The sequence below is a fragment of the Rhincodon typus genome, chromosome 22 (assembly GCF_021869965.1).
Source record: "Rhincodon typus isolate 14 chromosome 22, sRhiTyp1.1, whole genome shotgun sequence".
Classification (NCBI taxonomy): domain Eukaryota; kingdom Metazoa; phylum Chordata; class Chondrichthyes; order Orectolobiformes; family Rhincodontidae; genus Rhincodon; species Rhincodon typus.
Window position 1 is genome coordinate 26056156 of NC_063353.1, and position 26071 is coordinate 26082226.

General features: G+C 39.2%; 1 protein-coding gene across 1 annotated transcript in view; it reads left to right on the top strand.

The window, feature by feature from the left end:
• The window catches only part of LOC109931996 (voltage-dependent calcium channel subunit alpha-2/delta-1), a 612802-nt gene that overhangs the window by 385213 nt on the left and 201518 nt on the right, over window positions 1–26071 (top strand). Inside the window, exon 9 of the mRNA XM_048609958.1 lies at window positions 2745–2814. Coding sequence (XP_048465915.1) covers window positions 2745–2814 — 70 coding nt within the window. The remainder of the gene's footprint in view (window positions 1–2744; window positions 2815–26071) is intronic.

The window sequence follows — 26071 nt, forward strand, 5'->3', positions numbered from 1 at the left end:
GGTGGGGTTGTTGGGACGTTGGGTGGATCTGGCCGAGGGTCGGGTGGGGTGATGTTGTCGTGTTAATTCTGGAGGCAATGGGTTCGGCACAGCTCTGGTGGCAGTGGTGTCTTTGATTCAATTAGACCAACGGAGGAGCAGAATCCCAGTGAGGGAGGGGGTATGTCATGGCCCACTATTGGGATAAGGCAGTGTCCAGTTAAGTATGCAATCAGTTGAATAGTTACTCAGAAGTTAGACTGGGTATTTAATCGTCCAACTTTGCCTGAGTAACTATGTCATTTAGTTTCATTGGAACCGTCCAAGTTCTCTGACTTAAATGAAGACTTTCTGAAGGTTTGAGGTGTAATGGATTTACCAAGTGGAAAATTCAATTTCCCAGGCAATTCCTTTGGAGTGTGAAATAGTGGGATTTCCACAGGGTTGCCATGTGGAACTCCCATCCACACTGGAAGAACGACTGTCTGGCCAATGGAACATCCAGGTCCTGGCTGTGCAATCTTAGAAAATTACTCTTTTGAAATTATTGCAAAAATCAGAAACCTAAATCCATAATGTTTGTTGCAGGCAAATCATGACCGGAGATCACAGTGTGAATAGGTTGGTTTAGACCATCTCTGTTCTGATTATTTCTCTCTCTAAGACATTATTTTAAGACATTAGACTGGCGCTAGTTGGTGCATTGCTGATAATTGCCGCCACTCCCGCTGGCAATGCCCGCATGGACACCTGCCAACTGTAAGCTATCAGGTTACAGAATCTCAGCCTCAGACTGGCCACTATGATGGATTGGCACCATGATAAATGTATATTAAACATTCCCTCTCTTCTTTGTTCCTTTCTTCATGATAATAGCAAACAAACGTAGACCCATGAGAAATAACATACTGCTTCTAAGTAGTCTTTCCTGTTGAGTTGGGGGATGTCAAAATCTGGCGTTCTCACACATCAGAGGTTATTTAGGCTAAATACCACAAAAAATGACCCTGCAAGATAATTCCCAGTTGCAGTAGCCACAGCACAAACTATCTGCTGGTTACAAATATATTTTCTAGTTAACCTGTTCACAGATAGAGGAGGTAGGACTTGAACCCTGGCTCCGAGGTAGGGATACTCCCACTGCACCTCCAGAGCTCTGCTGCTCGTACAAAAATTCATCACTTTGATTTGTTTTAGCCCATTCTAATTGCTGTACCTTGTCATTCCCATTCTTCCTCCTGCCAATGCACAATGGGAGTAGGACCAGGACATTTGGAATTCCAACTTCTGAGTCTTTTATTTAAATGAAATGAGGTGCTTTTTTTTAATTGATTGTGGGAAGAACCAAATAATTTTACTGAGTTCAAAAGAATCGGCTTTGAGGCAGAAAATCTTGGGAAGAGACTTTCATTCCTGGCCAGAATAGATATTTCTCCTGATGAAATGTGACAGAAATGCCAAAAATTTACATGGACATTCAAGACTATTACTTTCTGTAAAATTGCGAGCTGTATTCTCCTTAAATGTTGCCTCATTTTGTTTCCCTCTATCTTTCCTTTCATTATGATACTGGCATACAAAGTGTGGTAGTGCAGGTACCGAGATCCAACCATATTCCATAGAGATAAAATGTCAGACGTGCTTTCCCTGAATGTGATAGACTGTTTGTAGATTCCTTCCTCTTGGGTTGTTTTACTGAACATGATTTGCATTTTTCAGTACTTGTTCGATGAATCAGAGTTAGTGAATGCCTGTCAGCCTCGATCCATCATTTAAAGACTCAGTTATAATTCAATTCCTACAAACCTGACATTCAAATGAAAGGCAGTAACTTTATTTAATGTGATGTTAACAGCAAACAATGTCAGAGGAAGTGGAATTCCTATATTGGTGAGCTGTTGCTACAGTTACTTCTATTGAGATGTGAGAAAGCTTGCTGCCTTCTTTATTTATTAAATAATTACCAGAAAAATAAATGTTGGTCTGCATAAGACTAAAAAAAATTGTATTTGTATGATACTATATCCCTCAGAAATGTCTAATTGAACGTAACAAGCAGGGAGCTCATTTGAAATGCAGTCACAATAACTTGACAAGCACTTTGCACACTGCAGGATCCAAGGGAACAGCAATGAGTAGAATGACCAATTAATCTGGTCTTGGTGGTTGCATTTGATAGAAGAATTTTGCTCAGGGCTAAATCTTCTTAGATGTTCCTAAATCTTCTTAGCCTTGGTGAAGTAGTGTGATGGACTCTTTAATATCTATCTGAATCTCTGCATCATTTGGAAGTCCGTATCTCTAGTATTCCAGTACTTTACTGAAGTGGGAATACTCAGTACACATTGCATTCCTGAAATGACCTGCAATTTTTTTTTGATTCAGAGTGTAATCAAGTAAACTGAAATGGAAGGTAAAATATTAATATCAGGGTGATGACAAAGTTAAATTGAATGGAGTAGAAGGTGTAATTAATGGGCGGGGGATCTAGGTAACTGCTGGCAGACTGTTAGGTCGGAACAGGAAATTAAAAATATCCGCAAAGTAAAACACTATCTGAATTTCTAGCAGTCCAGATTTTCCACTGTGAATTTTGTAAAGAGGAGGTCTCAGATTAATTTTCAATGAATGAAACTGTTTCAAGGTGCAACTTTCAACTCACAGATTGGAGTTTACCAAGTTATGCAGTTTTAATACCTGCCAATTTAAATGTCTAGTCATAACTAAAATTAAGAATCAATTGCAATTTTCTGCTTTGCTTCCAGCATCTCCATGGGTTGATCTAACAAAGACTGCCAACAGGATCGACTTGTATGATGTTCGGAGAAGACCATGGTAAGTGCTGCTTCAGTGATGGGATGTGGGCATTTGTTAATGTCAGCATTTGTTGCCTGTCTGTGTTTGCCTTTGAGTGGTTTAACATACCTTTTCTCAGGGCAGCTAACCTTATTACTGAGGTCTGGATTCATTTGTTGGCCAAAGCAGGTAAGGATGGCAGATTATCTCCCCAAAGGATTATTAGTGAGCTGGATAGATTTTTATTTGAGTCAATGATAATTGTCACAGTCACCATTACTTAGACTGTCTTACAATTCCATATTTTATAAATTAATTTAAATTAAATCATCTGCCATGGGAACCCTTCATCCCAGTGCATTAGCCTTGGCCTCTGGTTTTGTCACCCATTGATGTCACCGCTGTTGTTGTGAAATCACTTAATAACATTGGTAGTAATATTAATCATTGGCTTCCACCCCGGAGCACTGTATGCTATTTATAAAAAGGTGCAGGAAAGTAAAAGAATTACTTGAGTTCATACAGTAGATCTAAAGAAAAGCAAGAAGTGACTATCCACAGTGATCATATTACTATGATCTGGAGGGAGGCCAGTAACTTTTAAAAAGAATTTCAAACTCTCAGTTATTAACTGAAAGAATTATGCCACAATATTTCATGTTTTAAACTAAACTGTTTACAAGAGTTAAACAAAGTAAACAAAGCTACTAACAACATTGAATTCCATAAATCATTTAAACTATAAATTTTAAAAGCACACCATGACACGCCCCATTTTAATTTTATTTTGATCCAAGAGTTTTTCCATACTTTATAGAATTTTGAAGTTTCCTCCACTTCTCCTAGAACCAAACCAACGTGAGCTACAGCTTCCAGGCATTTATGTTGATTCTTCTCATTGTACCTGCTATTCTTCAAGGTGTGAGATTTCTTGGGACCCTTCTACGAGCATACTGTAACATGGCCAAATGCTTAAGCACGTTATGATCATGGACATCCCAGCTTCAGGATAGGCTTCACCACTTTCTTGTTCAGTGACTCCAGAATCAGAAAATATCCTCAGTTTCTAATAGCTTTTTGCTACTGGTCTATGGCTCCTGCCAGATTTCTTTCCTTTTGCTCATCTCAAAGCTACTTTGAGGATCCAACACTAACTCCAGTTTCTTTGAGCTATTGTACAGGTGAAACCCAACCACACAAAAAGCTCCTTGCATCAATTTATCTGTATGGCAACATGGCCCACTTGGGATGTCCCAGATATAAATGTCCACTAACTTACTTTATCTGCAAAGAGTCACTTTAATTCTGGGGCCCAAAGATTTCTATCTCTTGAGACAAAAATTACAATCTCGACAGAGTTGCTGGCTCCATTGTTGGGCTGAGAAAAGACCATTTTATGTTTATTGTTTTCCACTTCCAACTCTGACTTCTTCAAAAACAGCACAGGCTTTCCCAGTCTCCTAATCCAAGTGCTTCTAATATCTTTCATCTAAAACGTGTCTCCAAACTAAAAGTTATACTCTTAAAGCATACAAATCTTGAATTTGCCTATTTTCACAACATTATTCATCATTCAGCCAAAAAATGAAGCACAAAAAGAGTTTTTGTTCGCTTTGATATTCTGTTTCTGTTTTCAACAAATTGACAGTTTGAATGGACAGTTCTAAGTGCTGATGGACATATTTGGTAGAGGTTGTTTGAGTATTTGCTTATCAATGAAAACAGGGAAGATCATAACTAACATGTACAGAGATAGGTGCTTACACAGTGTGCTAAAGTATTGTTTGCTGTCATTTTAAGTTCAGAAGCTATGCCAAGCCAGTTTCCTTCATGCTTTAGAGACAAAAAAACTGCAGATGCTGGAATCCAAGGTAGACAAACAGGAGGCTGGAAGAACATAGCAAGCCAGGCAGCATCTGGAGGAAAGGAGCAGTCAACGTTTCAGGTATTACCCTTCTTCAGGACTGTCCTGAGAAGGGCAATACCTGAAACATTGACTGTTACTTTCCTCCAGATGCTGCCTGGCTTGCTGTGTTCTTCTAGCCTTCTGTTTGTCTTCCTTCACGCTTTCATTAGCCGACAGACTTTACTGCATGCCCTTGGCAGCAAATAAAGGAAAGCACAAAGATATAATCATGGCAAAAAAAGTGGATTTGATTTAATCTTTTAATTGCTTAATTATTTGATGCAACTACAGTGCCACTTATATATTTCCAACTCAATTACATCAATATACCATGTGCTAAAAAGTTCTTTTTATTCACTCATGGGATGTGAAGGTCATTAGCTGAGCCAGCATTTATTATCCATCCCTAATTGCCCTTGAAAGGGTGGTAGGGAGCTGCCTTCTCAAACCACTGCTGTCCATGTGTTATCAATAGACCTACAAACCTGTTAGGGAGGGAATTCCAGGATCTTGACCTGGCAATACTGAAGGCATGGTGATATATTTTTAAGTCTGGATGATTGACTTGGAAGAGAGTTTGCAGGTGGTGATGATCCTATGAATCTATTGCCTTTATCCTTTTATATGGTAGTGATGATGGGTTTGAAAAGTATTGTCTAAGGAGCCGTGATGAATTTCTACAGTGCATCTTGTGAATGGTACGCACTGCTGCTACTATTTTCTGTGATGGAGGATGTGGATATTTGTGGATATGGTGCCAATCAAGTGTGCTGGATGGTGTCACACTGCTTGAGTGTTGTTGAAGCTGCACTCATCCAGCCAAGTGGATAGTATTTCATCACACTCCTGACTTGTGTCTAGTTGGTGGTGGTCAGGCTTTGGGGAGTCAGCATACTGCAAGCTTCCAAGCTTCTGACCTGCTCCTGTAGTCATTGACTAGCAAGTCCAACCTAGTTTCTGATCAATGGTAACCCCCAGGATGTTGATAGTGGAGGATCCAGTGATAATGAGATCATTAAATGGCAAGGGGCAATGTTAGATTCTCTCTTGCTGGAGATGATGATTGCCTGGCACTTCTGTGGTGCAAATTTACCTTGCCAGTTGTCCTTGGATATTGTCCAGATCTTGCTACATTTGGAAATGGGCTGCTTCAGCATTTGAGGAATCACAAATGTTGCTAAACATTGTACAATCATCTGCAAATATCCCCGTTTTAGACGTTGCAATGGAGGGAATGTCTTTGCAGTATAAACTGGGAAGATACCACGTTTGACCCTGATCTTTGCTGGATGAAGTGATCTCTTTTGAGGTTATAGTATTCTTAGGCTAAAAGTGCTGAATGGGTTCTTTAAGGTCTAATCAAAATGAATACAAGAAGACACATGTACTTTGATATAAAGCAAATTTGGTAGCTTAATCTACTTCAGATAAATGCAAACTATTGGGAGAATCTATTAGCTTAAACTACTTTAGACACATTCAACAAGCGAATCTCCCTGCCCTTCACTTGTCAGGGACTCCTGGTGGATGCTTGGCACTCAGAACTCTATCTCAGTTTCCAGGACCCCAGCCGGATGGTGAAAGGCCCTTCCGAGCTGGAAAATGTCCTCAATATTAGTACTATTCTGATTCAGAAATTATGTTTTGCATTGCCATCTGAGTATTTTTCTTAAACATTCCTTAGTGAAAAAAGGTCTAGATGTCTCTGTGTCTTTGCACAACAGCCTGTTCCCAAGCCCAGCCAAGGTCATTGCAGTTACCTTCAAGTCAAAAACAGGTTGCTTTTATACTAAGCCTTTTTTTCACATATTTTCCTTCCATTGCTTATTGCCACCTCCAATTAAATTTAAACAATCTGGTTTGGATATATCATTTTTATGCCTAACAAAACAGTGATGCCTAGGTTGTTTGGTGTCTGACAATGATGAAATGGGGTAAGAATAATCCGAGACCTCATCAATGCCCATGGCCTTCATGTTTTGGTAACATTTGTTCAGAAATAATGAAGAATGCTTCAGCGTCAATATTATTTTGATGCCAAATTAATGGGCTGTTATCTCTCTATGGAAATGGCGATATAAATGACCTCCTTGGAAAATATACGATTAACTTGCAATTGAAAAATATTGTGTATATTCCTGCCCTCCATGAATTTTTTTTAATGTGGTATTGACTTTGTGTTTCCTAGTTAGAAAGTGGGACTATTAACTTGTCGATTTGACCTTTGTTAACACTAGTTAGCATGCAACTTCCAATTTGTCTTTAAATTTGTTCACGGGATGTAGCCATCACTGGCTAAGCCAGCATTTATTTCCCATCCCTAATTGCCCAGAAGGCTAAGAGTCAGCCAGATTGTCCCTCAAGGTAATAAAATGGTTTACGCCAACATGTATGGATGAGTATCAATGACTAGGTATTTGCCGTTCTCCCATGTAGGGAAGCACACTGTAGATTCACCACCATTTCTTGCTCAGTTTTTCTCATGCCTCCTGAAGAATGAAGGAACAACTCTTCCTTTAAATAGCTTTATGATCAGCAGGGCATATTAGTTTATAGAACTCCATCTTGCAGTCTCCTTCAGTCTATTTAGAATGGTTGCCTAATTGAAACAATGAGAGAATGTCAGTAAATTCTGTTGCTCTGTCACAAGTTCCATAGTTAGACTGTACATTTGTCATATAGGAGGTTGTAGACACAATTGCTTTTTGTAATAGCATATATTTAAGCACTAGGAGTAGAATTAATATAAGCCTGGCAGCTATTGCCTGAATCCTCATAACATGGTACAAAAAATAGCACCCTGTCCAGGGGGACCAAAATAGGGCAAAAATAAACAAAAAGGGCAAAATATATTTTTGACAGTGGGAAAGTATAAAATGAAACTTTATAACTAAGAGATATAATGAAGGAATATCTGTCAATAGAATGCCCAACCACTTTTTTCTGCCAGTTTCTAAGAGGTTTGCGTGGATGAAATTGTAGAAATCTGCAGGCGTTAACTATTAATTAATTCATTGCTCACAGCATACTAAGTTGTGACTGTCAATCAAATATAATGAACAATGTACTTGTGCCTCCTGAGACTATATCGGCTTTCTGCCACAGTGTCATATTTTGTGTCTCAGAACCACTCAATGGATGCTTTTTAACTTATATTTTGGATTTCTGTGAAGCCTAAAAATGGTGCTATAAACCTAATGCAAATTGAATAAGGATGTGGAGCAGAATACCTGACCTAGTCATTTTAATTGCACAGTATGTTAGACCACATTCGAATGCCTACAGTGAAAAATATCACATTTAATTACAGTACTCAAATATAATTTTGAGTTATTTGATTAAACATCTTTTTTAAAACCATTTTATATGCTTAAGTATTATTTTTGCTTCAGCAGTTTAAGAACTTAAAATTCTCAAGCTCTGGGACCAAAAATGCAATATGGGCAATGGTGACCTTTCATTATTTTTGGATCTAATATTAACTTAAATGCATAGATCTCCAGCAAAGTACGATATAGAGAAAAAATAGTAAATAGCAATTTGATGCATTTTTGAGATTTTGCACTCAGCTTTGGTTTTGTAATATGTTTTGAGTCATTGTGGCAAAAATATCTCTTTTATTTACTCATGAGACATGGATATCGCTGGCTCGGCCAGCATTTATTGAGCATCCCGAGCAGCCCTTGAGAAGGTCATGATGAGCTGCCTTCTTGAACTGCTATAGTCCACTCTAAGATTCAGATGAAAGTTAGCTTCAAGGGGAACTTGAAAGGAAAACTCTAACACGATTAAACTGATCAGTGACATTCTTAATGAAAAGTCTTAATTCTAGACTTGGTAAGTAAGGAGAAATTGTTGGGTAACGGTTAAAACAATTGCAAATAAGTGTTCGCTGAAGAGGGAAAGTTTAATTCTTTCCAAAGATTTTCAGTTTGGCTCTCAAACATACCTTGTAAGCATTGTATCCCCTTCTTTTCTAAGAGTAGTTTAGTCAATTGATGCAACAGCTTCAGTGTTCACAATAAGTAAGTTATTTTGACCATGTTGACCAGGTTCTGTAGCAAACAGGGGAACTGAGGGGTACATTCCACTAGTATTCTGCTGATGTGTGTGCACTACTGGATTTGTACTGGAGATAGGGCTAAGAGAAGTAAAGGCGTAGTTAATTGTTGCCATTGACACACACAAAGCTGAGACTGCTTGAATTAGCTACTGGTCATGAGCAGCACTTTTGAATATGTCACCTCCTCTAATCTCACCTTGTAGCTGCATCTTTCTGATTGACAACTATGATGTTCCAAGAAAGAGAGAGAGTCCAGGAAGTAAAGACCTACTTTCACTCAGTAATTATCATCTTTTCATTGCAGTGAACCAATAATCTGCTTCTGCAACATTGGTAGCACTAATAACCACCAAATCTATTTGACAGTAACAAGTAATCAAGTTTGTACTAGAATTGCTTCATTGGAGATTGAATTGTATTGGTTTTAACTATAATTGTCTTTGAAATTTAATTTAAATGTTTATACCATGGCAAAATGAACTGACTTCTTGACACCCTAGACAGGGTTGTTAAAGAGTGATGATAGCTGATGTGATACAGACATTGAGAGTCTGCAGAAAATGTTACTAAACACTCACAAGAAGGTCAGAGGCATTTGTCTGAAATTCCCAGTTTAGATATTGAGATTTTTGTTTCTATTAAATTATATTTATGAGACATAAAGAACATAATGGTACGAAGGCAGTTCTTGCTGGTTATAACTTCACCAGAATTAAGGAAAATTTAACAATGAAGAACCAAGTGTATTTTCTGTTGGATAAAATTCTGCAGGAGCGAATTAATACCCACTTGGAAAGGCATAGGTTAATTACGGATAGTCAAAATGGCATTGTCAGAAGGAGGTCATGCCTAAGAGATTTGTTAGAATTCTTTGAAAATGTGATCAAGTTGTGGATTGGGGAAGTTCAGTTGATGTAGTTTATATGGATTTTAACAAAGCTTTTGACAAGGCCCCACATAGGAGACTGGTTGAGAAGGTTAAAGTAATGGAATTGAGGGAACCTTGGTGAGATGGATCAGAAACTGGTTTAGTAATAAGACTCAAAGGGTAGTGATAGAAGGCTGTTTAAGTGACTGGAGACCGGTGTCCAGCAATTTAGCACAAGGATCACTACTGGGATGCTTATTGTTTGTTATATATATTTATTATTTAGATGAAAATGTGGGAGGAATATGAAGCAAATTTGCAGACCACACCAAGATTGGTAGAGTAGTCATTAGCATAGAAAATGGTTTTACGTAAAGGAAGATATAATAGGCTGGGCAGACCAATGGCAGATATTGATTAACCCTGATAAGTGCGAGATGATGCACTTTGGAAGAAGAAACTTGATGAGGGACTATTTAATGAATGGCAGGACACTAGGTAGCTTAGAGAAACAGAGGGGTCGACAGAGCATGTGAATAGAATAGGTAAGAAGGCATATGAGACACTTGCTTTCATCAGTCATGGCATAGAGTATAAGAGCAAGGAGGTAATGTTGGAATTGTACAGAGCATTGGTGGGACCACAGCTGGGCATATTATGTGCAGTTCTAGTCACCTCACTACAGGAAGGATGTGCTGGCAGTAGAAGAGGTACAGAGGAGGTTCACTAGGATTTGCCTGCGATGGAGAAGTTGAGCAATAAGGAGAGACTAGTTAAGCTTGGATTGTTTTCTTTAGAGCAGAGAAGGCTGACGGGGGACATGGTTGAGGTCTATAAAATTATGAGGAGTATGGACAGGGTGAATAGAGATCAGAGATAGTAGGAACTGCAGATGCTGGAGAATCTGAGATAACAATGTGAAGAGCTGGATGAACACAGCAGGCCAAGAAAGGCCTAGACCCTTCTTTTTTTCTGAAGAAGGGTCTAGGCCCAAAACATCAGCCTTCCTGCTCCTCTGATGCTGCTTGGCCTGCTGTGTTCATCCAGCTCTACACCTTATTATCTATGAATAGAAATCAGCTGTTCCCCTTGTCAGAGGGGGACAATCACGTGAGGGCTTGGTTTTAGGGTAAGGTGCTGGAGATTCAGAGAGGATTTGAAAAAATATTTTCACTCAGCAGGTGGCAAGAATCTGGAATACCTTGCCTGGGAAGGTAGTGGATGCCAAAAACTTTACAACCTTTAACAAATATTTGGATGAGTACTTCATATAGCATAACATTCAAGGATATGGGACAAGTGCTGGAAACTGGGATTAGCACACTTCTAGTCGTAGTTATGATGGTGCAGACTCGATGGGCCAAAGGGCCTTTTCTGCATGGTGTGAATCTACGAATCGAAGTTGTTCTGGTCGCACTGTTTTATGCAGCACAACTGACTCCTCCCACCTTTCTCCTTCTCATCCCAGTTGCATGGTTGCATGGCCCATGTTTGAATTAACCCTTCCAAAGGGAATCCCATGACCTGTTAGAACTAGGCCATTCACAACAATCAGCCCATAGGTAACTTTTACCCCAATGTCTTCACTAAACAACTGAGCCCTCATCCATTTCATCACCTTACTGGCACCCTACACCAGCTGAGCTTTGACCCAGTAGCTCAGCTACCTAGCATTCCTGCCTGCAGGGTTAATGTTGGAGAAGTATTGCTTTTAGTATTGGTAGATTTCCACAGATGTTTTACTCTTTTGGACTATTTATGGTTCTGTATCTACATGCACCCCCACCATATGGCAAAGTGAAGGATTCCTGTGTTCCTACCACTGATGAAGCTCAGAGATTCGAATCATGCTTAAATTGTAGAGCAGTTACAGGGTAGTATCCGAGCTGAGTCAGTTAAGTTCCATTCATGCTAAATCTTTATGATTTGCACAATTGTTCAGTTGGACATTTTAGGGCCTAGCCAACCATACTTTGTGCCTCAAAAGTAAATGATCAGATCAAAAATTGCACAATTTTTCTTCATTTATTCAATAGATGTAGGTATCATTGACTAAGCTAGCATTTGTTACCCATCACTCATTGCCACTGAGCAAGTGAGCAGCCATATTGAACTGCTGCAGTCCATCTGGTGTGGGCAGACCAACAGTGCTATTAGAAAAGGAGTTTCAAGATTTTGGCTCAGTGATGGCGAAGGAACAGTGATGTATTTTCAAGTCAAGATGGTGTGTGACTTGGAGGGGAATGTGCAGGTGGCAGTACTCCAATTTATTTACTGCTCTTGCACTTCTAAATGCCACATTTGGAGGGTGCTGTCAAAGCCTTGGTGAATTGTGGTAATGCATCTTGTAGATGGGACACATTACTGCCATTGGGCATTGGTGGTGAAGGAAGTGAACGTTGAAGGTTGTGATCAGAGTGCTCATCAAGCAGGCTGCTTTGCCCTGGAGGTGTTGAGCTTCTTAAGTTTTGTTGAAGTTGCACTCATCCAAGTAAATGCAAAGTATTTCTTGCTTTATAGATAGTTACCAGACTTTGGGGAGTCTGGAGATGAGGTGTCCATCTCAGAATTCTTAGCCTCTGACCAGTTTCTGGTCAATGGAAGCCCACAAAATGTTGATAGTGGAGGATTCTGTAATGGTAATACCATTAAATGTTAATGGCATATGTTTAAATTATCTCTTATTGGAAATCATCATAGTCCTGGTACTTGTGTGGTGTGAATATTACTAGCTAGTCTGAATATTGTCCAGACCTTGCTACACACAGACACACTGCTTCAGTATCAGACAAGTTACAAATGATGCTAAACATTGTGAAAGCATCAATGAATATCTCTACTTCTAATCTTGTGTTAATGAAGGTTGTTGATGAAGCAGAAGATAGTTGGGACTACAGTGCTACCCTGAGAAACTGGGCAGGGGGAAAGACAGAGGTACAGTGGAAAAGTCAGTGATGAATAATGCAGGGACCCAGGCTACTTTTCTGAGGCCATTAGTTCATATTGCACCATGGAACTGAAATTCATGTAATAAGAAAACAAGAATATGAATCTAGCTTTGATGATAGTGACAATGACCATTGTCGTTCATTAATGTAAAAACCCATCTAGTTCACTAATGTCCTTTAGGAAAGGAAATCTGCCATCATTACCTGGTCTGGCTTATATGTGACTCCAGACCCACTGCAATCTGGTTGATTTTTAACAGTCTTCTTTAATGGCCTAGCACCCACTTAGTTCAAAGACAGTTAGGGATAAGGAATAAATACTCACATTTCCATTGATGTTCTTGTCTTTTGAAAGAAAAGATAAAACTCCTGCAGCAATGCTCTAGAAATAAGATAGAGTCATTCAGCATAGAAATACACCCTTCAGCCTAACTCATCCATACCAACCAAGATTCCCAAAATAAACTAGTCCTACTAGTCCATATCACTCGAATATTTTCCTATTCATGTACTGTCCAGATATCTTTTAAATGTTGTAACTGTACCTGCATCTGCCACTTGCTCTGGCTGTTCATTCCACACGCGAACCACCCTCTGTGTGAAAAAATTGCCTCTCAGGTCCCTTTTAAAACTTTCTCATCTTAAAAATATGCCCCCCACCCTAGGGAAATGACATTTGCTATTCACCTTATCTATACTCCTCATGACTTTATAAACCACTATAATGTCAGCCCTCAACCTCCGACGCTCCAGTGAAAAATGTCCCAGCCCATTCATCCTCTCCTTAAAACTCAAACCCTCCCGTGCTGGAAACATGCTGGTAAATCTTTTCTGAACTCTCATCAATTTAATAATATCCTTCTTATACAGACTAGAACTGTACAAGTACTTCAAAAGTGGCCTCACCAACGTCCTGTACAATCTCAACATGATATCCTAATTCCTATATCAGTGGTCTGAGCAATGAAGGCAAGCATGCTAAACACCTTCTTAACCATCCTGTCTACCTGTGACGCAACTTTTAAAGAACCCCTGAACCCCTAGGTCTCTATGTTCGACAACACTCCCCAGTGAACAACAACCACAACCATCCTCCTTTCTAGTATGTGTCACTCCAACCAATGGAATGTTTACTCCTAATTCCCATTGACATAAACTAAACCTTCAATTCCAACATCATACATTAAGAGCCCCTGTGAAAACCAATCCTGCTGGTATATCTCCAACTTTGGCCTCACATCCTGCTTGCATACCTGTCTTTTTACCATGCTGTATACCTCCAGCTATGCTGCATACCCCTTGGCTGGTGAATAACATTCTGTGATTCATGTACCAGGACACCTAATGTCCTCTTCACAATTTAGTTTCCTGCCTATCTCTGTGGCATCAGCATTTTTAGAAATAACAAATTTGGTCCCTTCATCCAAACGATTGATATAAATTGTGTATAGTTAAGGCCCCAGCACTGATCCCTGTGACACATCCCATCTTATGAATATGAAAATTACCCATGTATCCCAACACTCTGTTCTCTGTTGACTAATCAATCCTCTATCCATGGTAACGTATCACCAACTACGCCACAAGCTCTTATTTTGCATAAAAACCTTTGAGGTGGCACCTGAACAAATGTCTTCAGGAAAACTATGTAGAGCATTTCCATGAGTACCTGTTTGTACACATTGCTTATTTTTCTCTCAAAGAAATTCAATAAATTAGTCAAGCATGAGTTGTCTTTCACAAAGCCATGTCAACTGTGTCTGATTGCATTGCAATTTTCCAAGTGCCCTGTTATAACCTCCTGCACAACGTTCCAGCAATTTTCCTATGCCAGATGTTAAGCTTCCTACCTGCCTCCTTTCTTGAATCGAGGAGTCATACTTGCTATTTTGTAATCTGATTGGACCTTTCCAGAATGTAGGGAAGTTTGAAAAATTAAAACCAATGTTTCCAGCCTTGTCTAGGCTTGAAGTTCAAATACTGCATCACTTTGAGCTTGACTTGGAGTGCGAATTTAAACTGAAAAATCTAAGACTTTCCAATTATTCACAGATTGATGTCTTGCTTCATAGATCTCAGTTTACATAAATAAAAAAAATTAAAATTCGCAGTTCCTTGTTTAGAGGATCATTATCAAACCCAGTAAGCCAGAAATTTAAAATATGTATCTAATAACTTGTCCAGCATGCATCTCAATTTTTAGCAATTAAAACTGAAATTACAGTTCTCAGTTCCTAATTTAGCCAGATAAATGAGACAAATAAAAGCATAGTTACGTTATATAAGCATCCTGTATAAAATTAGAACAGATGGCTTCTTTAAGAATGCATTTTATCGTTGTAGCTCAGTAGCACATGCAGGAGCACTTAGCACAGAAGTGTGATATTGAATTCCATTAGCTGAAATTAAGGCACACTTCTAAGAAAATAATGGGCAACTTGTACAGGGAGATGCCAGCAGAGATGTAGATGGTTGAATTTTGACCTAATGATGCTTGATTTTATTAAGAGAGTTTCATGTAGAAACATCCATTTCAATAACTGAATCTACATTTGCAACATAACACTTTGTATAAAACATCAGGTCAGCTTGAGCTACTCAATCCCTTCGATTTCTGCTTAACTTCTGTGTGGGAATCCTGTTCACCCGGCATTCATGGGAGATAACATGGATTGCTGCAAACACTGGCATTTAACACTGTTTTAAATGAAACTAAGGCTCATTGTTGTTATTTATATTTTGGACTTTTGCAATGTCAAGTTTTGGTTTTAATTTAAAGTTACTCAGTTGCAATGGAGCACTGCAGATAAGTGCAATTTATGTTATTAGAATTGATAGAATTAAATCTTCCTTTTTTCAAGAAGGTAATTTAAATGCTATTCTTGCTCCTCCTGAGCTGCTGCAAAACAATTTCTGGGACAGTGTAAGCAAACCGCCAATCTTACTCATTCTCTGCTGCTTCTTGTGGGTTTGGACTAGGGGGAGTGGGAAAATTTATAGTTCCCTGTTTGAGTATACTGACATTTTCCAGTGAGCTTTCAAAATAGATTTGGACTCAAACAGAGCTTTTTTTGTTTGCTTAAGGCTAGAACTTCTTCCCTAAAGGACATTAGTAAACCAGATGGGTTTCAAGATCAGAAGAATACTTTATGACTATCCACAGTCTCGGCCTCCTCACTCCTGCTTACCACCTGCTGTGCCCCTTGGCAGCATGGTTGCTGAGTGGTTAGCACAGCCGCCTCACAGCACCAGGGACCTGGGTTTGATTCCACCCTCGGGCAACTGTCTGTGTGGAGTTTGCAGATTTCCCCAGTGTCTGTGTAGGTTTCCTTTGGGTGCTCTGATTTCCTCCCACAGTCCAGAGGTGTGCAGGTTAAGGTGGATTAGCCATGCTAAATTGCCCCATAGTGTCCAGGGATGTGCAGGCTAGGTGGGATAGCCATGGGAAATGCAGAGTTACGAGGACTGGGTCGGGGGGTGGTGGTGTGGTCTAGGTGTGATGCTCTTTGGACTCAATGGGCTGAATAGCCTGCTTCCACACTGTAGGGATTCCATGATTCTATTCTATGAAACCCCTTCCCTGCAATTTAACTTACTGCTGCCCAGTTTTCTGCCATCTGAAAGTCTTTTCCCATCTAGTTCAGGGGCAAGTTAGTGGGGTGGGGGTGTGCGGGGTGGGTGTGGAGGGTGAAGAGAGAAGTGAAGCCCCGGAGTTCAAATTGCCTCAGCCTTGACCTGCTGTGGTCAGGACTGATTGTCCTCAGTTCATCCTTTCCACCTGTTTGCAGATTAAAATGAAGATTCTGAGCCAGAACAACTTCCTTATCTTCTGATTCAGATTGCAACTTTTCCCCATGCGACCAAACCAGTCCATGTGTTTATATTCTGATTGATTTGTGAATGGTTTAAATTCCATTCATTAGAGCAATATTTAAGGTTTTCCAATTCGTTTTTGTTTTGAGGAAATTGCATTCTTTTGATTTGCTAACCCTCCCCATTCACATTCTTCTTTATTTTATGATATTGCAAATTAAACTGCGTGAGACATAAACTAATGTGTAATTGAGAATTTTGAGAGTGGGAATTCAGTGCAGAGAGGGCTGCAGGTGCTACTTTAGGTACTTGTAATGGTTTAACTAACCTTGAGGCTGTTAGTATTTAAAATCTTTGGTGATTTATTGCTTGGTGCCATTTGCTATTACAATGAAAAAAATACAAAATAATTATCCATAACTAAATATCAACTAAGATATAGCAAAGTAGATACTGAATGGGGACTGAAAAATTCGGGAAGCTTTCTCATGTTTTTGATCCCAACATTCATCAGAATGATTGAATCCTGTATTTCATTCTCTAACCTTCTTGCCAATTACTCTGGCACTAGTTTGCTGACATACCTCTAAAAATCTTGATTAAATTTACAAAGGATGTGCAATGTGTTTGAGTGCTCTGCACATATATGGCTACAGTAGATATCACAGTCTCAAATTTTTCTGACTCAGAGACATTTAGCTGGAGCAGGAGTGAAGGACACTCTGATATGAAGGACAGCAGAAAAATTTACCCAGACTGAGTTAGGCGTTTGAGAGTTGCAGGATCAAAATGGGGTCAATGTCACTGATAATGTGTAAGGAAAACTCAGGTGTGATGGAGAATAAGAGTCTGTGGAATCTAACCCTTTCTCCCAGCATGCACAATATATTTTCTGCCTGTGAGGATAGGATGATGGCTGATAGAAGGACAACCATAACATTAACTGTGGCACTTTGGAGCAGGAGGTGGTTCAAAGGAGCGAACACAGAAAACTTAATATGAAAGTTGTAATAGATTCAGTAATGAGTCTGGTCATTGGTATCTTTTGTAAGTAGGATCTAGAGTCCCATGTAATATGTTGCCTAACTAGCACCAGGGTGAAGGAATTGCAAATCATCTTGAAAGAATATTGGAGAAAGAGTTGAAGGAGTCAGTCATTCTGATCCATGTTGAGACCAAAAGGATAGGAATAAGTAGCAACAGATCCTGTTCAGAAAGTAGCACGGAACAAGAGTGAAATGAAATACCTGCCTCAAAAGTTTTAATCTCTAATATTCCAGAGCCAAGCTAAATTTAACATTGCGATGAACAGATCACATTTGGCTGAAGAAGTAGAACCATGATGGGAAAGAACTGCAATATTGGATCTGGACTGGGACTAGAGTCCAAGCAGAAAAAGGAACAGGGCCATCAGAAGAACCTAACTGAGAAAACAGGACAACAGAATACTTTCTAAATGGTGAAAAATTAGGAACAGTTGAATCCAAAGACATATGGACAACTATGTGCATAATTCTTTGAAATGGCAAGAATAGGTTTATAGAAAACAATTATGAAGACAATGGAATGCTAACCACTCTATCAGAAGCAGTTGAATGCAAAGGGGAGGAAGTTTTACTTCTGCTGTAAAAAACGTGTTTAAAAATTCATTCGTGGAATGTGGCCATCACTGGTTGGGACAGCATTTCCTGTCCATCCTGAGTTGCCTTTGAGAAGGTGGTGGTGAGCTGCCTTCTTGAACCCCTTTAGTCCATTTGGTGTAGGTCCACCCACAATGCTATTAGGGAAGGAGTTCCAGGATTTTGACCCAGTGACACTGAAGGAACAGTGATATATTTCTCGATGGCGAGTTGAGATAGAGGGGAAATTACAGGTAGTGATGTTCCCATGTAGTTGCTGCCGTTATCCTTCTAGATTGTAGCGATTGTGGATTTGGGAGGTGCTGTCAATGTATCCTTAGTGATTTTTCACGTTACATTTTGCAGACGGTACACACTTCTGCTACTTAGTGTCACTGAGGGAGGGACTGAATGTTTGTGGATATGCTTCAGGTCAAGTGGGCTGCATTGTCCTGGATGCTGTCAAGCTTCTTGAATGTTGTTAGCTGCACTCATCTGGTCAAGTGGGGAGTAATCCAGTACCCTGCTGACTTTTGCCTTGTAGGTGGTGAACAGTCTTTGGGGAGTTGGGAGATGAGTTACACATTGTAGGATTCTTAGCCTGTGCTCTGCTATTGTAGCCACAGTATTTAAATGGCTGGTCCAGTTCAGTTTCTGTTCAATGATAACCTGCAGGATGTTGATTATGGGGAATTCAGTAAATATACTGCCATTGAGTGTTAATAGATGATGGTCAGAATCTTTCTTATTGGAAATGGTCATTGCCTGGTACTTTTGAAGCACAAATGTCATTTGGTACTTGTCAGCCCAAATCTGGATATTGTCCCATCTTGCTGCATTTAGACATTGATATCTGAGGAGTCACGAATGGTGCTGAATATTGTGCAATCATCCGTGAACATCCCACTTCTGACCATATGATCAGCGGGGGGAAGGTAATTTGTGAAACAGCTAAAGATGATTGAGCCGTGGACATTACCCTGAGCAACTCCTGCAGAGATGTCCTAGTGCCGATATGACTAGTTAACTACAGCTGAAGAACTGTGCTAAAGTCTGTGCATCATACCTTAGGAAAAAATGTTTGGCCTTGAAGGGGGTACAGCCTTGATTTACCTGAATAACACCTGAACTCCATATGTTAACTTATGAGGAGAGATCACACAAATCTAAATAGTGTTCCCTGAAATTTACTGAGGTTTAAAAGTGATTTGACTAAAGTTTCAGAAACCTTCAGTGGAACTGATCAGGTAAATAAAGAGAAATTATTTCCACTAGTAGAATGTTTAGGACTGTGGGCAGAGTCTCAAATTTAGAGCAGGCCTTTCAGGGCTGAGTTTAGAAAACATTTCCACACAAAGCTTTGTTTAACAAAAGACTTGGTCAGTTGTGAATAATAAAACCAATATTGATAGGTTTATGTTAACTGAACGTAAAATTAAGAGATATGGGGCAAAGGGGCAATGTGAATTTAGATCAGAGATTAGTGATGATTTAAATTTGTTGGAAAAGGCTTGAGGCCTGAATGATGTTGTTCTGTTTCTGACCTCCTATGATGTCAGACCTGTTATTTAGTTTCAGCAATTAGTGACCTGAAACTTAGTACTTCAACATTGGAAAGAGAGACCATGTCATGCTGTCTAAAGTGGCAGCAGTAACACACTAGACTGTATTCTTCAGTGAACTGCTATGGAAGTGCTTCAACCATGTGATTCAATCTTAAAACTTTCTTGATTCCCCATTTCTTGATTGATTGCAATTAAATGGGATAACTTTAATTTTATTGATATAATTTGCTTTAAGCCATTGTGCTAAAAGCCTTCTTTGTGCATTACAGATTTTTTTTTATCTAATTAAGGAAAATCGTGCTATCTGTACAAAATATGCAAATTATTGCGAGCTATACCTGAATAGACTTCTAAGGAGTCAAAATTACCCTCAGCACTCTATATTTTTTAAATGACTTAGTTAATGCACTGTTGTAGAATTCTTATGTGTGCTATTTTTAGAAAGGATATGAGCCAACTTAGTGTACATAACCATTTTAATGGAGTATATTCACCCACAGTGCAAAAATAATGCTGATAATCTGTGCCCCCCCTCCAAGCATTTTTAAACAAAGTAGAAGAATTACAATGTTTTAGAAATTTTGAATTTGTTTAAGAAGATTGAATCTTTTAACCTGGGAATGTATTTTTCTTATAAATCTATTGATTTGCCCCTGTCATATTGTCTCTTCAAAAGTCATTGTTAAGTGTCTATTTAGTTCATATGAAAGTTCATATGAAATCTTATATTCAATTAAATGAACACTGGATGAACACAGCAGGTCAGGCAGCATCAGAGGAGCAGGGGAGTCGACGTTTTGATTTGGGACTCTTCATCAGGGCTCAATGAGGTATAGCTTGAGAGTCGACCCAAAACATCAACTGAATAAAAACCAAAAGAACTGCGGATGCTGTAAATCAGGAACAAAAACAAAGTTGCTGGAAAAGCTCAGCAGGTCTGGCAGCATCTGTGGAGGAGAGAACAGAGTTAATGTTTCGGGTCTGGTGACCCTTCCTCAAAACATCAATTGTCCTGCTTCACTGATGCTGCCTGACCTGCTGTGTTCCTCCAGCTGCACACTGTGTTGACTCAGTCTCTGTCATACATCACCACCAGTTGACATACGTGGCTTTTCTATACACAGATGGGCACCTGATAATAGACATTTCCACCTGGGTTTTCTTTCTCTTTTTTTTGGCTTTCAAGGCATATTTTCTTCAATGCCATTTTAATTTACTATTTTCCTCTATTTAACTACCTTGTTAGGCTTCTCAAATGTGTTTCTCACAAGCTCCATTCAATTCCATTTTCCTTGTTAATAGATTCTTCTCTTAAAACTTAAAGTTAATCTTTCTTTTCTTTCTTAGTACTTTGAGACCATTCTCCTTTCCATAATTTGCAGACTTTAAAAACTCAGGTTTGAGGAAATTGAAGAACTACTTTTTAACTACATGTTAGTTTCACTTCAAATCATCTCGTGCAGTTCCTCAGCATTGAGGATAATTTGCTTCCAAACTGGTTTCATGTGTTCTGAGAAGGCTGATAGATCTAATGTGCAATCTGCAGATTCTGCCAAATGTTTGGTACATAATCCTTGAAGGCTTTGTTATATGAGGTGTTTGGAGATTCATGCATTATCCCCCTACACATTTCAACAAAGTCTTTCAAAATGTTCAGCCTTCCTGAATCAACCTTCTCCATTTTAGTTGCTCATAACCAGGGTCCCCCAAGAGTTGGCAACAATGTTTCACCCCTTCAGGAATGATTTGAGGATAACCCTAAAGTGTTTCTAAAATTTTCCTCTGACTGAGGCTGTAATTGAGTTTGGAGCTGAACAGCTGCTTCAGGAGTCTGATCTCAGGTATGCAATTGATACATCCCATCCTGCACAGCTGTTTAAAAGTAATTAGCACCTTGATGCTAACTGTGTTAGCTTGGTTAAGAACTCTGGATGGGGTCTTTTTTCCAGATTTGGAGGATGTTGCAAAGGTGCAGCTAATGGGAATTTTCCAGTGCTCTAAGGTGTCTGCTGTGGCCTGTTCAAATCTGTGAAGCATACAGGAGTGCAGAAATCGCTGCTGCCCTGTAAACCATTGGGATTTAGATAGTTTGAGATAGATGGTCAGGTTTGAGATAATCGTCCTCAGACACTCCTTTTCTCAGTCACCGAAGGCTGTGAGAGGATATTAATAGGATGATGAATTTACTGATTATGAATGTCTGCTTTCATCAAATGGATGCTCACACAACATGAAAAATTTTGTCCACATTTTCTAAGATCTCACCGTTGATCTAAAGTGATATGGGATGGCGTTTTGTTGTGGGAACTGTTTGGAAGAGGATTTCAGGGTTCTGGATGCTTTGTGAAAGGCCATTTTTCTTGTGTGCTTCAGAGAAGGAATGAACACTGACGTGGAGCTTAGTTTTGACTATGCACACAAGCATCTCGTGTGCATTGAAACTCAGTGAGTGAGGTTGGAGTGATCCTGGGTTTGGATTGAAGGCAGCGTAGGTTGAAGAAAGACTAATCTGATCTATAGATTCTTCATCTACCTGTGGGTAATTTGTCGGCGGTCAGGCACAATATTGTAGAAAGGAAAATGGAGGAGAGTTGGCAGCATGTGTTGTTTGACCCATGCATTCATTGAGATAGAGTTTGTAGTGGTTCCATTGATGAGGTTCATAGTTTGCATGTTGTCATGGTGTAGGTGGAAGATGGTAACAAATTTCTCCAGGTAATTGAATCTGATGAGGATACTCTATAAGACTTCATGGCTAACAGATTTGAAGGCTTTTGTGAGGCTGAAAAGTCAGTTGGTGCTGTTTGTTGCACTTTTCTTGAATTTATCATGCACTGAAGATTGTGTGCCTCTCATGTAAACTTCACATTGACTGTGGAAGGAGTTCTTCAGCCAATGAGAGGAGGCTTTGGGGGCAAGGTGATGGCCTAGTGGTATTATCACTGGACTGTTAATACAGAGACCCAGATAACGTCCTGGGGACCCGGGTTCAAATCCCATCATGGCAAATGGTGGAATTTGAATTCAATAAATATCTGGAATTAAGAATCTAATGATGACCATGAATCCATTGTCAATTGTTGGAAAAGCCCATCTGGTTCAGTAATGTCCTTTAGGGAAGGAAACCGCCACCATCCTTACCTGGTCTGGCCTACATGTGACTCTTAACTGCCCTCTGGGCAATTAAGGATGGGCAGTAAATGTTGGCCAAGCCATCAACACCTTTATCCCATGAAAGAATAAAGGGGAAAAAAAAACTTGTAGAGGACCCTTGCAATCATCTCTCTTGTAGCAGATATCAGAAATAATCCTTTGTGGTTTCAGCATCACCTTCAAAGTCAGACCCATAGTCATCTTCTGGCATATATTCTTGTCCCTCTCTTTCTCTCGTACACTATTACTTGGCCAAATCATCTACAACCACAGCACCAGCCTCCATATATATGCTGGAAACATCCATCTCTGTCTCCATTATCTGTTTTCCTTCTATATTATTGAAAACTTAGGTAATCAATCCTTCAGCCACTGAGATCTAGCAATCTAGATGTCATTTCTTTAATTTTATTAGGCTTTCAGTGCAGTTTCAGAGACATTAGTTTTATTCATATAAATGTAATTTGTGATTGTTAGCTCTTCTTCCCTCCTACTCACTCCCCTATGCTGGCCTTTAGGCCATGATCAACATTCGGATGCAAGTCTGTAAAAACAAATAGTTGTTCAAAGTAGCTCAATGTTAATGGTGCTTGGATTTTTACCAGTGCTTACAGCTCATTTGTATGTCATAGATTTTTACTTCAGGGTGTGAAGGTTATTAATGTCTTTAGCTTCATATGGAAGTTTGGCAATGTATGTGGAGTTAAACAATCAATCTGCTTATTGACCATAACCAGGCACAAAGAGCCAGACAGGGCAGATTTTTGCAATGTGCTCAACGCGTTGTGTTTAATGAGAGGTGTGTAGCAAAAATTACAAAAGTGTTTCTCATTTAACTTTTGTGCCCATAAACCAAGCTGCAGCATCCATAAGATCTGCTTCCATTTCAAAACTGATTGTTCAAAATTTAAATGCAATAACTTATGCCATGGTTGACAAGCAGAAAGCACACATTGATTGTTTTACCACAGTTGCCTGCAGTAGAAGATCAGATCAAATGATGGGTACGTCCTTATTCTATAGATTTAAAAGGAACAGCAAAGCATATAAAAGGGCTACTTAGTGATGCTGCGGCTTATTGGTGAAGTAGGGCATGAAAGTGGTACAAGGAGGACAAAGAATCAAAAGGCATACAAAGGCAAATTGAACAAAAAGCAACATACTATTGTTGTCGGAAATCTGAAATAAAAACAGTGAATGCTTACAATATTAAACAGGTCAAAGCTCTGCAGAGAGATGAGGCTCTAAGGTTAATGTTCCAGAATATTGGTCTGTTGTCAGAACCTGATGATCTTGGAGAAGGAGTAGAAAGAAGGAATGCTGATCCTGAAGCTCGCAATGAGCTTCTTGGTAAAGGTAAGAAAGGTCTCTCAGCATGGGTGGAGAATTAATTTGCCAAGTGTGACCCACGAATTCTGTCATGCCATGTCAAGTAGTGATTAAAATTGGAGAGAAAAGAGTATTGGTGAAGACAGCTGACCATGAAAGATATAGATTCATAGTTGTGCTGTCAGGTATGTACAACAGGACAAAGCTTAAGCCAATGGTGACATTCAGGAAAGAAACTTCCCGAAACATAACTCCCAAAAGGATGAATCATTTCCAGTCATGATAAAGAATGGTGGATGAAAGTGGCTTGTAAAGATGGCTGCAGAAAGATTGGAGCCTCCAAATATGGAGGCTTACATTAAGAAAAGTTTTCTCAACTGTGGCACATTGAGATCACGCCTGGTCACTGATGGTGCTGAAGTTAGGTCACAGAACAAGGATATTGCAGTGATTCCCAGTCGGCTAACCAGCCTTGTTCCACTGTTGGACATCTCTCTAAACAAGCCCTTTGAGGGTGAGAAGAGCGACTGGATGACCAGTGGAGAAAAGATATTCACTAGTGGAGGAGGCATTGGGGCTCCAACTTTAGCAATCCTGTGTGCGTGAGTTTTAAAGGGATGAAATTGGAATAGAGATCATGCTCAATAAGAAGAAAGTACACTCTGATTGTTATTCCACAGCTGTCTGAAATGGAACATCAGATCAAACGATGGGTATGTCCTTAGTCAATAGAATTAAAAGGAACAGCAAAGCACTCAAAAAAGCCACTTGGTGGAGACCTCCACTGGAGATCAAGAAATGTGCAATGTTCAGTACACGGTTTTTCTACTTTTTAGAAAGAAGGACTGTAATATTTAACTTTTTAACATTGTTTCTTTATTTTTTTGTTTTGTATCTAACATTTTGCACCGAGATGGCACCATAAGAGTCGACTTGTAAACTTTTCACTTTTCACATTAAACCCAATTCTAAATTCTAATTCTAAACATTTTTATGGCACACAGTGTGGTTATTTGTGGGATGATAAGGCCAATAATGACATGAATGCTGGTGAAGATGATGTTGATGATCCATATGATGTTGTACTTCTTGAATCAACTTGGGAAAAGTTACTTCATTCTGATGATAATGATAGTGAATTTTATGTATTTTAACACCCATTCAATGCCTGTTCTGCTGCTAAGTTGAATTCTTTTCTGCATGAGAAAAACTGAGTAAAATTATATAAATTTACAGGTGTGACTTTTGGTTTTGATGAATTTGAGAAATTTAATGAATTTGGTGTTCATTAGTTCATCAGTGAACTTACAGAAATTAATGTCTGTGTCTATGGAGGTTATTATTTACTTATAAGTAATAAAAAGTATTGCCAACTCTTCCAACTTCTTTGTCCTGCTTTTGGGTGTTGGATTGGTGGGACCAGCCTCTAACATGGCAGTTGCAGCAGTAAGGCAATGGGAAAGAATGGAATTAAGCCTCTTCAAAAATGTTACTTTTCTTAAAGTTGACTCCCGACCCATTGACTGAATGTTTAGTCTTAGAAACTCATCTTTTCCACAACTATGTAAGTTAAGTACATTATTAGTGCAGTACTAAAGGAGTGCAGTGTTGCCATCTACCTATGCAAATTGCTATTAAAGAACCTATCGCAATATTTGAGAAACAGCATTCTTAACTGGCTATTTGTTTTACTCCTATTTCTGGGACCTTGTGTGTGCAGCTTAGCTACTGCAACTGCCCAGTTAACAATAATATCCAAACTTAAAAGTAATTTAGTTGCTTGTAAATATGGAATAATCTGTGTTTTGAAGCTCTGGTATATTTTGATATTCTTGGTGCCAACTTGATTAAAAAGTTAGGCTTTGGCTCATCGTAGAATTACACAATGCAAAAGGAAGCCATTTAGCCAACTGTGGCTTGTAATCGTTCTTTAAAAATTCTGTCTAATTGATCCCACTTAGAGCTATTCCTCTATTGTTATATTGCATTACAGCAATTGTCCCAGTTGTGCTTCAGTACTGGCCACAGACCT